The 14,588-nt window shown below is 38.3% G+C and overlaps 1 protein-coding gene across 2 annotated transcripts in view; it reads right to left on the bottom strand.

Moving 5' to 3' along the window:
* PRDM5 (PR domain containing 5) overlaps window positions 1-14,588 on the bottom strand; it is a 341,046-nt gene that overhangs the window by 159,361 nt on the left and 167,097 nt on the right. For both annotated transcript variants that reach the window (XM_006881055.1, XM_006881056.1), the window contains one exon: window positions 5,636-5,715. In XM_006881055.1, the coding sequence (XP_006881117.1) occupies window positions 5,636-5,715 (80 nt within the window). The remainder of the gene's footprint in view (window positions 1-5,635; window positions 5,716-14,588) is intronic.

Genomic DNA, 14,588 nt, shown 5'->3' with positions numbered 1-14,588 from the left:
GAAAGAATACTGTACCCAGCAAAACTGGCCATCTAATATGAGGGAGCGATCAAGATATTCTCAGAAAAGCAGAACCTAAGGGACTTTGGAAAAACAAGGCCAGAGTTGCAAAAATTACTGAGAGAAGTCCTTCTTTTTAAAAAAAAAAGCCACAGAAAGTAGGATGGGCCAAAGTAACTAGCAACAATGCCAAAAAGAACTCACAAAATAATACCAGTGAAACCTTACCTCTTAACAATTACACTGAATGTGAAGGGTTTAAATGCACCATTGAAGAGAAAAAGAGTAGCAGATTGGACAAAAATTCAAAACATATCAATAAGCTCTCTACAGGAAATACCCCTGAATAGTGAAGATAAAGAAAGAGTAAAAAATGAAAGGGTTGAAAAAAATATACCAAGAAAATAACATCCAGAAAAAGGCAGGAGTAGCAATATTAATCTCTGGTAAAATAGATTTCAACACAAAAGCCATCACAAAGGACAAGGAAGGTCACTAGATAATGCTTAAAGGGTCAATAGAACAAGAAGACATAACCATAATAATATATATGCACCATATGACAGAGCTGAAAATATGCAAAGTAAACATTAACAGAATTGAAAAAAAAAGCAGAAAAGACTCTTCAAAAAGGTGTATATTTGAATGGCTAACAAACACATGAAGATATGTTAAAAATCATTAGCAATTAGAATGACACAAATTAAAACAACAATACCTCAACAGTAGTAGCAAATTTTAACAACACTGCAAACAATAAATACTGGAGAAGATATGGAGAAATTAGAACTCTTATGCTAATGGGATTGTAAAATAACACGATCATTATGGAAAGCATTTTGGTGCTTCCTCAAAAAGCTGAACTCAGAAATCCCTTATGGCCCAGCTATTCTACTGCTAGGAAGAACTGAAACACAAATGGACATGTGCATCTATGTTAATAGGAGCATTATTCAAAATAGCAAGAAAAGAGAAACAATGCAGATGTCCATCAACAAATGAACTGATTGAGAAATTCTGGTACATTTACACAATGGAAATGCAGGACTAAGAAACGATTTTATACAGTACCACATGACATGGGAGAGCCTGGATAGCATTATGCTGACAGAAATAATTCAGTTACATAAGGACAAATGCTTCATAAGAACACTTGAAAATAAGAGGATAACGAAGCAAGATATGTATAAACATTCAATGAGGGGGAGAGGAAGATGAGACGATCACTGGGATTGTCAACACTGGTGGGGAGGAGAGAGAATGAGTAGAAGAGGGAGTGGGGCAGATTCAGGAGGAACTTGGAGGGACAGGGTGATAATAGTCATGGATAGGTGAACGTTCATTGTATGACGTACAAGGTGTAGTAAGGACTATGTGGGGTATGATGTGCATGGAGGAAGAATAGTATGTATGGTGGTTACAAGCAAATAAATGAAAACATGGAGGCGGGGGTTAGGAGAAAGAAAAGAAACCCTGCATATTACAGATTTAGAAAGCATGTAATTTAGGCTTTGGCCAAAAATTGATTGTTGTTGTTGTTGTTGTTAGGTACCATAAAGTCAAGTACGATCCACAGTGACCCTAAGAACAACAAATCTGAACCCTGCCCTACCCTGTGCAATCCTCACACTTTCTGGCACATTAGTCCATTTCAACAGTCATCATGTCAATCTTCCTGGTTGAGGATCTTTCTCTTCTTCAATATCTTTGTTATCCTTATGTTCCTTTTCAAGGAACGGCTCCTCCTACCAACATGCCCAAAGTAGGTGAGGCAAAGCCTCATTCATCATCTTTGCCTCCAAAGAGCACTCTGGCTGCATCTTCTCCAAGATATATTTTTTTTTGTTTTTTTTGGTAGTTCATGGGATGTTCAGCACTTCTCTTCAACAGCTCAAAAGCACCAATTCTTCTTCTGTCATCCTCATTTATTGTCCAGCTCTCAGAGTCATAGCAAGTGACTGGAAAGACCAGGACCTTAATAAGATACACCTTTATCTTTAAACTGATAATAATTTGGTGAAATTCTTAACTTCAGACTTTTTCAGAGCAATATATTTCCTGACTGCTCGAACCAAAGGTGATAATTGTGGATCCAAGATGAAGTTGTTAACAATTTCAATCTTTTCTCCATCCATAATGATGTTGCCTATCAGTCCAGTGGTTTTTACCTATAGGCAGAAATTGATTGGAAGTACTAAAAGGGAAGATTTGCCATGGAGATAAGTTCGTCAAAAGTAGAATTGGTAGGGAGTGCTCAGGCTTAGTCTGGCCTAGGGCTTAGTCAACGTCCCATCCACTACTCTGAGGAGATTTGCATTTGCATGGACATTTGCAAGACTCATCTTTGCCTTTTTACTGAAATGTCTCACATTTGAAAGAAAGACAAGTAGGAAGAGAAAGAACAAAAAATAAGAGTGAATTTTTAAAATTGAAACAAGCTACATTGACTTCTAAGGTAGAGTGAAGTTGAGGCTCGTAAGAGTTTACTTCCAAGAATTGAAGGTAAAGGGAGCTGGAGAGTATGGCAATAATCTGGGTCCACTGGAGTGGAAGTAGGAAGCATACAACAATCAAGAGACAGGCTGAGCTAGGACATGTTCTGTCAGCACTGTCCAGCATGCTCAGGTATATGAATAAGTGAAAAAGGGTTGCTGTCTTGAGGACTCCCTGCCCCGTATGGGCACTAAAGCTGAATACTAGGACCAACCAGTCTGGAATGCAGGGATAAATGTGGATTCCTGAGTTTGCAGCTGACACCCACATCTGTGGGCCTAGCCACAGATGGCTGGAGATGAGCTGACCAGAACTAAACCATATTAAGAGAGAATGATCCATGCTGTGAGCTAGTGTTAACTGATGCAACCTGATGGCTTAACTTGGACATGTTTCCAAACTGAACACATTATTCAGCAAAAAGAGACATTTCTTGTTCCCTCAGAGTATTTTTTATGTTTTTGTTGTTATGTGCCATTGAGTAGAGAGTATAACACATAGAGATCCTAAGAACAACAGATCTGAATCCTGTCCTATCTTCAAGTCTCTGACACACTTAACCCATTGCTGTAGTCACTGTGTCAATCCATCTGGTTGAGGGACTTCCTTTTCCTTGTCATCCCACCACTGTTCCAAGGATGAGATCCTTTTCTAAAAAATAGCCTCTCCCAGTAACATGCCCAAAGTATGTGAGATGAAGCTTCACCATTCTTGCCTCCAAGGAACACTCTGGCTGCACCTTCTTCAAGACATTTCTGTTTGTTCTTTTGGTAGTCCATGGGGTACTCAGTGATAGGGGTGGCCAAATCAGAAACTGGCTATCTAAAATGGGGATATTAAGGCATAATAGATGAAGTAGATGGCTTATATGCTTTCATCAATATAGGTATTAGTAAGATGATTGCAAGGGGAAAATAAAAACATAATACACAGGAATAAAATACAACATAAATTAAATATTGTAGAAAACACAATATACATACTCAAAACAAAATCTACATGAATGAATGTATTTGAAAACAAACAAAAATATGTAATAAAAAATGAAAAACGTGTTGGTGTTGTTGTTGTTGTTGTTGTTGTTACGTACCATGGAGTCACCAGTGACTCATAGTGACCCTATGTACAACAGCCCTAAACCTTTCCCTATCCTGTGCCACTCTCACCATCTCTGACACACCTATCCCCATTACCCCAGTCAATCAATCCATCTTATTGAGGGTCTTCCTCTCCTACATTGTCCCTTCACCCTCCCAAGCAAGACATCCCTCTTCAAGGACTGGTCCCTCCTTGCAACATGTTCAATGTATGTCAGAAGAAGCTTCATAATCCTTGCCTCCAAGGAGCAGCCTGGCTTCACCCTCTCCAGGACAAAACTGTTTGTTTTCCTAGCAGTCCATGGCATATTCAATATACTGTTCTCCAACACCACAGCTCTAACACACCAATTCTCCTTCTATCATCCCTAGTCTTTGTCTAGCTCTCTGATGCATAGCAAGTGATTGCAAAGACCAAGTTATGTATCAGGCACACCTTATTCTGCAGACAGACATCTTTGCACTTCAGCACTTTAGAGAGGTCTCTAACCACAGACTTTCCCATCACAATATGTCTTTTAATTTCCTGGCTGCTGGTGCCAAAAGTGTTGACTATGGATCCAAGAAAACCAAAACTGTGAACAATCTCAATCTCTTCACCATCCATTAAGATGTTGCCAATTGGCCCAGTGTGAAGAATCTTTGTTTTCTTGATATTGAGTCTCAATCCATACTGAAGACTGCAGTCCCTGACCTTCCACAGCACGTGCTTCAGGTCCTCCTCAGTTTCAGCAAGCAGGGTTGTTATCTGCATAACGCAGACTGTTGATGATTCTTCCTCCAATCTTGAGACCACATTTATCCTCATAGAGCTCAGCCTCCAGAATCATCTGTTCTGCATAAAGATTGAAAACGTACAGAGACAGGATACAGCTCTGGCGTACACCCTCGCCAATTTTTAACCATGCAGTATTTCCCTGCTCTGTTCTGAAGACTGCCTCCTGGTCCATATATAGATTTCGCATCAGCACAAGTGTTGGGGGATTCCCATTCTTCTCAGAGTTAGCCGCAGTTTGTTATGATCCACACAGTCAAATGTTTTTGCATAATCAATGAAACAAAGACAGACATTCTTCTGGTACTCCTTGCTTTCAGCCACAATCCATCTAACATTAGCTACAATATCCCTAGTACCTTGGCCCCAACTACACCCAGACTGCACTTTTGGTAGTTCTGTGTTGATGTGCTGTTCCAGTCTTTTTTGGATAATCTTCAGCAAAATATTGCTTGCATGTGATCTTAATGATACTGTTCGATAATTTCCACACTCTGTGAGATCACCTTTCTTTGGAATGGGAACAAATATAAATATGCTCTGATATAATCTGAAATATGATGTAAAAAATTAGGACATATTCATTTAAGTGTTGGCTATAACAATACAATAATTGTTTTGAAATTGTGATAGTAATGATATGAGAGTTCTATTTCAGTTCTATTTTATTATAAATTTTACTATTTAGTTCCTAATGTTATCGTTAATAATTTTATTTCTTTTGCAGATTAACTTTTCATATCAATACTATTTCTTGGTAAATCTTATACTATTACAAAATATGTTACCTATTTTCTCCTGTACGATTTGTCTTTCTTAATGACACTTTGATGTACATTTTTTTTGTTCTTCAAAATAATGGAGTTCCTATGTTAGTTGTGAGAGAACAACAATATACATCCTTTGAATGGCTAAGGGTGAGAAATCATATCACATGATATAAAAACACACACAAAAATGTATACTCTCTTTGCTTTGGATTTGTATTTCTTGTGCAAAAATTAATGGATAAAACTAAAAACCACAGATGCTTCAGGGAAAGAACTCATCTAGACATGATACATGCCACTAAAAAGTATTTTTAACTCTAAATAAGCAATTGGAAGTGTTCTTTTGTAATACTTTTTTCCTATTAGTCTTGTATTCTAGTATATGTTAGTCTTTCAATTACTGACAAAGCTGTCATAATATAGAAAAAAGATGATACAGCAGACATTAGGAATAATTAAAATACTTTGTATATTGTAAGCATTAATCTTTCTTAACTGACCTTTCTATGCTCTTGTAGGCTTACTGCTGAAGAACACTTTTTATTGCACACTGAACATACAAGCTTTTTCTTAGAATCACCTAAAAAAGAAACAAAATATCATCATTATATGAATGAGAATATGGAGTAGAACATTCTAAGTAGTATACAATTTATAAATAATGGTATCTCATCTTTGAAATGTAGAATTCCAAATTTTTCCATGTTATATTAATTAAATTCTGATAAAGAAGTTACATTTTAAAATTGCTTTCTTCAAAGAAGAATGAAACAGCCAATGAGTCACAACTTCTGGTGGTGCCCAACTATGTCTACCGACCACTATGATTAGCATCACAACAACAGTTCCTGGACATTGCTAGGGGAAATATGTCTAATAACATTCAAAAGTCATCAAAAGCCCAGACTTGAGGACCCCTAAGATTATGCTTCCTATACCACTCTTGTGAAACCTGGAAGTAATCATATCTTTATGGATCAACTCTGAGCCAAACATTAATTAAGTAAATAATACACAATTCAGTATAAGCAACCACTAAAAAAAAAAAAGAAGAAGAAGAAGAAGGGGAGCTCTGGTGGTCTAGTGGCAAGAAGCTGTACTGCAATCCCAGAGGTGAATGGTTCGAATCCACCAGATGCTCTGCCGGGAAAGGAGGGACAATCTCCTCCTGTACCAGTCAGATCTGATTTGATGGTACACAGACACACAAAATAATAATAAAATAAAAAAAATTTAAAAAGAGTAACAAGAAGAATGGAAATGAGGAATCCAATGAAAAGGTGGAAAGAGTGTTCTTAACACCAAGCCAACTATAATCAAAGATACAAAATAAAATATTTATATTGTTGCATGACAAACTATTTAATTTTGTGAACTTTCATCCAAACTATAATATAGCAACAGAATAAAACCACTGCATTTTTAAATTTGAGAAATTTTCAACTTATAAAATGAGTCTTTTACCTTTATCTATACAAACTTAACTTTAAAAGAGGAAAAACTTCCACACAAAACATTTAAATGAAAAGAAACAAAATCTCAGATTATTATCTCATAAATTGATTTGTCATTTCCTTTACTTTTAGTAGAACCACTTGATTTAACTTAGTTCTTTTTAGGATAGGATAAATAAAGATTCTTCCATTTGAAGGGTATTTTTTTAAATCTAAGCACCTATCTTATTACATAAATGTTGAAAAGTATAATAAAATTATCTAAAAGACAAATGCAGCAATGAAAGAAAACAGAAGGAATGAGAAGAAAATGTAACATTTGAAGGTTTTTTCTCAAGCAGCATTAACAGGATCAAATGAATAATTTCACATGCAGTCTGAGGGAATGAATATTTGGTGGTATTTGTAGCCTGGCAAATAGTGAAATCAACTGCAGAATATGAATTGTGTTAACATGATATTGATTTTACCATATGTTTTGAAGCAGCTTAAAAAAAAGAAGTCAGCTTCCAAAATATTTCTTGCTCCACTACTTTCCATTGTTGTTATGTGTCATCTACAAATCATAGAGACCCTATACACAATAGCTCAGATCTCTGTCTCATCATGAGCTTATCTCATTGTCTCTGACACATCTACCCCACATTTTTTCAGTCGCTATGGCAATTCATCTAATTCAGGGTCTTCCTCTCCTACACCACCCAAGCGCCCTGCTCTCCTAAAGTGCTACCCCCTCCAAGCATGATGTCCCTCTCTCGAAGGACTGGTCTCTCTTGCCAACATGCCCAAATGTACTTGTGGCGGTGGGAGGGGTGCGGGGGGATTGTGTACCAGGGAGAGAGTGTTTCTTTTACTTTTCAAAGAGAGGAGCAAACTGGGATGGGGGGGTAGGGCTGAGCGGGAAGAGGAGTACAGCAATGAATGAATGGAAATCCAAAATCTCTATAAATGTTCATTAAAATTATTTTTAAAAATTATTAAAATAAAAAAATAAAAAGTAACATATTTGCTTTTTAGCACTTAAAAAAAAAATCCTTGCCTCTAAAGAGCTACTTGGCTTCACCTTCTCCAGGACTGACTTTTTTTTTCTTTCTTGGCAGTCCATGGTGTGTTCAAACTTTTCACAAACACCACAACTCAACAGCAACAATCCTTATTCTGTCAACCTTAGTCACTGCCCAGCTCTCAGAGTGATACAGAGCAAGTAACTGCACAGATCATGGGCCAGATCAGACACATCCTAATATCTAGTACTGGGAAATAACACTAGCTGAACTGTGGTGCGATGATGGGTAAGAGCTCAGATGTTAACCAATAATTCTGAATTTCAAAGGCACTAGTGACTCCAGAAAAATATTACTGAAGTTCATTAAAAATGGCTAGAACAGTACATAGATTGGGAACTACCAGAAGTTCAAACAGGATTTAGAAGAAACTGTGGCACAAGGGAGATCACTTCTCATGTCAGATGGATCCTGGCTGAAAGTAAGGAATAAAAGAAGTCTATTTGTGCTTTACTGACTATGCAAAGACTTTTGACTGCGTGGCTGACATTGAGAAGAATGGGCATCCCCGAGCACTTAATTGTGCTCATGAAGAAACTATACTGGACCAGGAGGCTGTTTTATGAACAAAACAGGAGAACACTACATGATTTGAAATAGGAAGGGAGAAGGGAGTGTTGCCAGAGTTGTATTCTCTTTCCATACCTATTCAATCTATATGTTGAGCAAATTATCTGAAAAGATGGACTCTACAAAGATGAGTGTGGCATCAGGATTGGAAGGAAACTTACTAATAACCTAAATTATGCAGATGATACAACTTTGCTTGCTAAAAGTGAGGAGGATTTGAAGCATTTGTTGTAGAAGATCAAGGAATGCAGCCTTTGATATCAATTGCATCTCAACGTAAAAAAAAACAGATTCTTACCACTGGACCAATAGGCAGTGTCATGATGGATAGCAGACTGAAACTGTCAACAGCTTCATCTTGCTTGGATCCATAATTAACACCCTTGGTACCAGGAGTTAGGAAATATGAAGACACACTGAACTGGGAATATCTGCAGTTAGGAACTGTTCCAAATAATTGAGGGGTAATGATGTCAGTTTGAGGACTAAGGTGCATACAGTCTTTCCCATAACATGCTATATATCCGAAAGGTGGACAAGGAATAAGGATACCTTTGAGCTAAGGTGTTGGAGAAGAGCACTGAACATCCCATGAATGGCCAAGAAACAAAAAGACATGTCTTGGAGAGGGTGCAGCTGGAGTGCTTTTTGGAGGCAAGAATGATGAGGCTTTGCTGCACATATTTTGGACTTCTTGCTAGGAAGTGCTACTGCTTGGAGAAAGACATGATGCTGGGAAGGGTGGAGGGTCGGTGAAGGAGAGGAAGACCCTCAACCAGGTGGAATGATGTGGTAACTGCAGGAACAGGTTCTTGTGTGTCAGGAACTATGAGGATAAGACAGGATAGAACAGGGCTCAGATCTTTCGTTCATAGGGTCTCTATGAATTTTATCAACTTGATGGCACCTAACAACAACAAATGACTCCAAACTCCCATTCCCATTATTTGTCCTTCTCTCTTTCTTCACTCTCCCTCCAGGCTTCTTTTATCTTCATCCTAGAGGAAGATTCCAGCCCTTTTTAGAATTGTTGTTGTTATGTGCCATCAACTTGCTTGAGACTCATACAGACCCTATGTACAAGAGCCGTAAACCCTGCTCTATCCTGTGCCAACCTCACTGTCTCTGACACACCTGCTCCCATTACCTCAGTTACGGAATCGATCCATTTCATCAAGAGTCTTTGTTAAAACTGGATAAATTAGGTTTACTGCATTGAAGCCGATGAGGGAGAGAATAGTTTAAAAGTAATATATTTTAGGGCATTAAGATTATCATAAGAGTCTGGAATGAGGGTTGCAGAGTGGAGTATACTTGGGGTGGGAGTGGGGATGTGCGGGGTGGGGGTGGGGGGATAGTGTACCAATGAAGGAGTTTTTCTTTTGCTTTTCAAGGAGAGGAGCGAACTGGGGGTGGAGGTGAGGGTGAGTGGGTAGGGAGAAAAGTGCAACAATGAATGAATTCCACAATCTCTGTAGATGTTCATTGAAATGAAAAATAAATAAATTAATTAATTAACAAAAAGAGTCTTTGCTGTCCCTCCACCCTCCCAAGCATGATGTCCCTCTCTTAGGATTGGTCCCTCCTTACAACAAGCCCAAAGTACATCAGATAAAGCTTCAGAATCCTTGCTACAAGGAGCAGCCTGGTTTCATCATCGTCAGGTCAAATCTGTTTGTTCTTCTAGCAGTCCATGGTATATTTAACACTCCTTTCCAGCACCACAGGCATCAATTGTTTTTCTAGTCATTGGTCAGCTCTCCAACACGTAACACACAACTGTGAAGACTATGGCCTGGATCAGGTACAACTTAGTTTCCAGCATGATGTCATTGCTCTTAAGTATTCCGGAGAGGTCCCTGACAGATGACTTTCCCTATGCAATTTATCTCTTGATTTCCTGGCTGCTGGTACCAAGAACATTGATTAAGGAGCCAAACAAACTAAAACTGTTAAAAATCTCAATCTCCTCACAATCCATAATGATACTAATAATTGGCCCTGTGGTGAGAATCTGTTTTCTTGATGTTCAGCTTCAAACCATATTAAAGACTACAGTCCTTGACCTTCTACAGCAAGTGCTTCAGGTCCTCCTCAGTTTCAGCAAGCAGGGTTGTGTCATCTGTACGATGCAGGTTGTTGAATCTTCCTCCAATTCTGATGACACATTCCTCCTTGTACAGGCCAGCATCCCAAAAGATCTGTTCTGCATACAGATTGAAAAGGTATGGAGAAAGAATACATTCCTGGAAGACACCCTTCCCGATTCCGAACCATGTAGTGTCTCCTTCCTCTGTTCTGACAACTACCCCTTGGTTCAAGTATAGGTTTGCATAAGCACAATCAAATGTTCTGGGATTCCCATTCTCCTCAGAGTCAGTCACAGTTTGTTGTGATCCACACAGCCAAAAGCCTTTGCATTTTCAATGAAACACAGATAAGACATTCCTTGGGTACCTCTTTCTGCCAAGATCCATCCAACAGTAGTTATAATATCCCTAGTTCCACAGCCTCTTCTAAACCCAGCCTGCACACCTGGAAGTTCTCTGTTGACCTGTTATTCCAGTCGGTTTTGGATAATTTTCAGCAGAATCTTCCTTGTATGTAAAAATAATAATATTGTTCGATAATTTCCATACTATATCGGGTCACCTTTCTTTGTAATGGGAACAAATATTGATCTCTTCAAGTCAGTTGGCCAGGGGGCTGTCCTCCAGATTTCTTGGCACAATGTCAGTCCTGGAGTAGAAATTCAAGGCAAAGGACTTTTTCTCAGAACTGTCTGAGATAGGAAGCCTTCTCTGATATTTGTACCTGATAGCTGTACTTACCGACTCTTAAATTCAAGGGATACAAGCTGCATCATGAGAGACTAGAAGCAGTATGAGGTGTTTGTAATCACAGAAACACTGACAGCTTGAGACTTAAGCCATCATATCAAGGTCTGATTGAGGGGAGAGAGGCACTGAATGGTGTAGGCAAAAGTAGAAAGGGATGCTGGTGGAGTAGGGAAAGGGGTGGGTCAAGACACACTGGCAAGGGTGGGTAGCAACACTAAATTTATCAGTCATTCTCTAATTGGTTAAATGTTCTTTCATCTGCTCCTTTCTGTAAAATGCTTGTCATATACTATTGGTTAAAAAAAAAATTAAGACAGACTAGGAGAAGGATTGGCCAGCCACTTTCGAAATAACAGACCTTCAAAAACCCTATGTACAATAGAGCATACTTAGACTACCAAGCATAGCAATTAGGGATGAGATCTCAGATATGGAAGTACAAAGGAGGAACAGCTGTAAGCAGACACTAGTGATGGGAATGTGGAATGTGAGAAGCATAAATGTAGGAAAATTGGACGTTGTTAAGAAAGAAATGGAAGGCATAAATATTGACATACTAGGTATTGGCGAAGTGAGATGGCTTGGCATAGGGCATTTTGAATGAGATGATCATGATCTACTATGCCGGGGATGAAAAGGTGAGAAAAAATGGAGTTGGTTTCATAATTTAAAAAGTCATTTCTAGATCCATCATGAAATATAATGTAGTGAGTGACAGGATAATATACACACACATACAAGCATTCAAATATATGCAAAGACAACTAGAGCCAAAGAGGAGGAAACAGAAGATTTCTACCAACTTTTGCAGTGAGAAATCAATCGAACATGCAATCAAGGTGCTTTGATAATAATGGGTGACTAGAATGCAAAAGGTGGGAACAGGGAAGAAGGATAAGTAGCTGGAAAACATGGACTTTGTGACAGAAATGAGGCTGAAGACAGAATGACAGAATTCTGCATATTCAATGATTTATTCATTGCAAATACCTTTTATAAGAAACACAAACACAGGCTATATATATGGATTTCACCTGACGGTATGCATGGAGCTCAAACAGATTAGATCTGTGGAAAGAGGCTGGAGTAGCTCAATATCAGCTGTGAAAACAAGGCCAGATGCTGATTGTGGAACAGACCACCAACTACTCAAATGCAAGTTCAAGCTGTATTTGAAGAAAATAAAATCAAATCCACAGGATCCCACCCAAATTTCAAAACCATGTCAGATACATGCTTGAGGCCTTGAACACCAATGAGAGAAGACCAAATGAGCTATGAGAGGATATCAAGAATACTGTCCATACATTAAAAAAAATAATACACCACGACCAAGTAGGATTCATTACAAGTATGCAAGGATGGTTAAACATAAGAAAACTAATCAATGTAATTCATCACATTAATAAAGAACAAAAACCACATGATCCTATCAAGTGATGTAGAAAAGGCCTTTGACAAAATCTAATACCCTTTCCTCATTAAAATACTCAAGAAAATGGGATTAAAGGGAACTTTTCTCAACATAGTAAAAAGTTTATGTGCAAACCTGAGAGTCAACATTGTTCTCAAAGGAGAGAGATTAAAGGCATTCACTTTAAAAACAGGAACTAGGCAAGGATGCCCACACTCACTTCTCTTATTCATTACTGTATTGGAAGTCTTAGTGATAGCAATAAGACAAGAGAAGGAAATCAGAGGCATCCAAATTGGCAAAGAGGAGGTTAAAATTATCTCTATATGCAGATGATATGATAGTATACTTAGAAAATCCTAAAGACTCAGCAAGAAAACTGCTGGACATAGTAGATCAATTCAGCAATGTGGCAGGATACAAGATCAACATACACAAATCAATTAGATTTCTCTACAGTGGCAAAGAGAATAGAGAACTGGAGCTAAGAAAAACAATAACCGTCACAATAGCTAATCACAAGATCAAATACTTGGGAGTAAATCTAACTAAAAGTACAAAAGACTTATCCAAAGAATATTACAAAACATTACTAAAAGAAACAAAAAGAGACCTGGAGAAAAGGAAAAATATCCCTTACCCATGGATAGGAAGATTCAATATTGTGGAAATGACAATTCTACCAAAGGCAATCTACACATTCAATGCAATTCCAACACAAATACCAATTCCATTCTTCAACGAGATGGAAAAGGCAATCTCCAAGTTCATTTGGAAGGGAAAGAGGCCCCAAATAAACAAAACACTCCTTAAAAAGAGAAACAAGGTAGGGGGCATCTCACTCCCTCATCTCAAATCCTACTACACTGTCGTGGTGGTCAAGATAATATGGTACTGCTATAATGACAGACACATAGAAAAAAGGAATAGAATTGAGAACCCAGAAATCAGCCCATCTACGTATGGTCAACTGATTTTTGACAAGGCGATGAAATCCGTTAAATGGGGAAACCACAGCCTTTATAACAAACGGTGTTAGATTACAAAACCATACGCCTCACAACATACACATAAATCAACTCAAAGTGGATCTAGGACTTATGAGTAAACCCGAGGACTACATATTTTATTTGAGAAAAGTTTGGAAGAACCCTAGAAGCACTAATCCACAACTTGAATAGTCTTCCAAGCATTCTGAAAAATTTACAACCAGGAGAGGATAAAATAGATTAATGGAACCTCCAAAGAATCAAATCTCTATGCACATCCAAAAACTTCTACAACAAGGTAAAAAGGGAAGCCACAGACTGGGGAAAAAGTATTTGGTAATGACATGTTTGTTAAGGGAATTATGTCTAGAACTTACAGAATATTTGAATACCACACAAGGTAAATAAGCCAACTGAAAAATGAGCACAGGATATAAACAGACACTTCACTGAAGAAGACATTCAGATGGCGAACAAACACATGAAGAAATGTTCAAAATCCTTAGCTCTAAGAAAGATGCGAATCAAAACAACTATGAGATATCTCATTCCAGTAAGAATAGCAAAATTTAACAGAGCAGCAAATAACAAATGTTAGCGAGGTTGTGGAGAGACTGGAACCCTTATTCACTGTTGGTGGGAGCGTAAAATGGTGTAACCATTATGGAAGGCAGTATGGTGTCTTCTGAAAAAGTTGGAAGCAGAAATACCATTTGACCCAGAAATTCCATTACTGGGACTACGTTGTTGTTGTTAAGTGCCGTCGAGTCGCAGGCGACTCATAGCGACCCTATGAAGGAGAGTCCTCAACGCTTGGGTGCCTTTCATCCTAAAGAAACTGTAACTGCTACCCAAGCAGGTATATGCACATCCATGTTTACTGCTGCTTTGTTTACAATAGCAAAGATTTGAAAACAGCCCAAGTGCCCATCAACAAACGAATGGATAGGGAAGCTGTGGTATAGTATACAATGGGATATTATGCAGCACTGAAATATGTTGTTATTGTTGTTGTTATGTGCTGTGGAGTCGCCTGCGACTCATAGCAACCCTATGTACAACAGCCCTAAACTCCGCTCTGTCCTGTGCCAATCGCACTGTCTCTGACACTCCCATCCCAAT

This window comes from Elephantulus edwardii, unplaced genomic scaffold (genome assembly GCF_000299155.1).
Source record: "Elephantulus edwardii isolate Elephantulus edwardi_28Jun2011 unplaced genomic scaffold, EleEdw1.0 scaffold00012, whole genome shotgun sequence".
Lineage (NCBI taxonomy): Eukaryota > Metazoa > Chordata > Mammalia > Macroscelidea > Macroscelididae > Elephantulus > Elephantulus edwardii.
The sequence above is the reverse complement of the archived record's forward strand: the minus strand, read 5'-3'. Positions and strand labels throughout refer to the sequence as shown.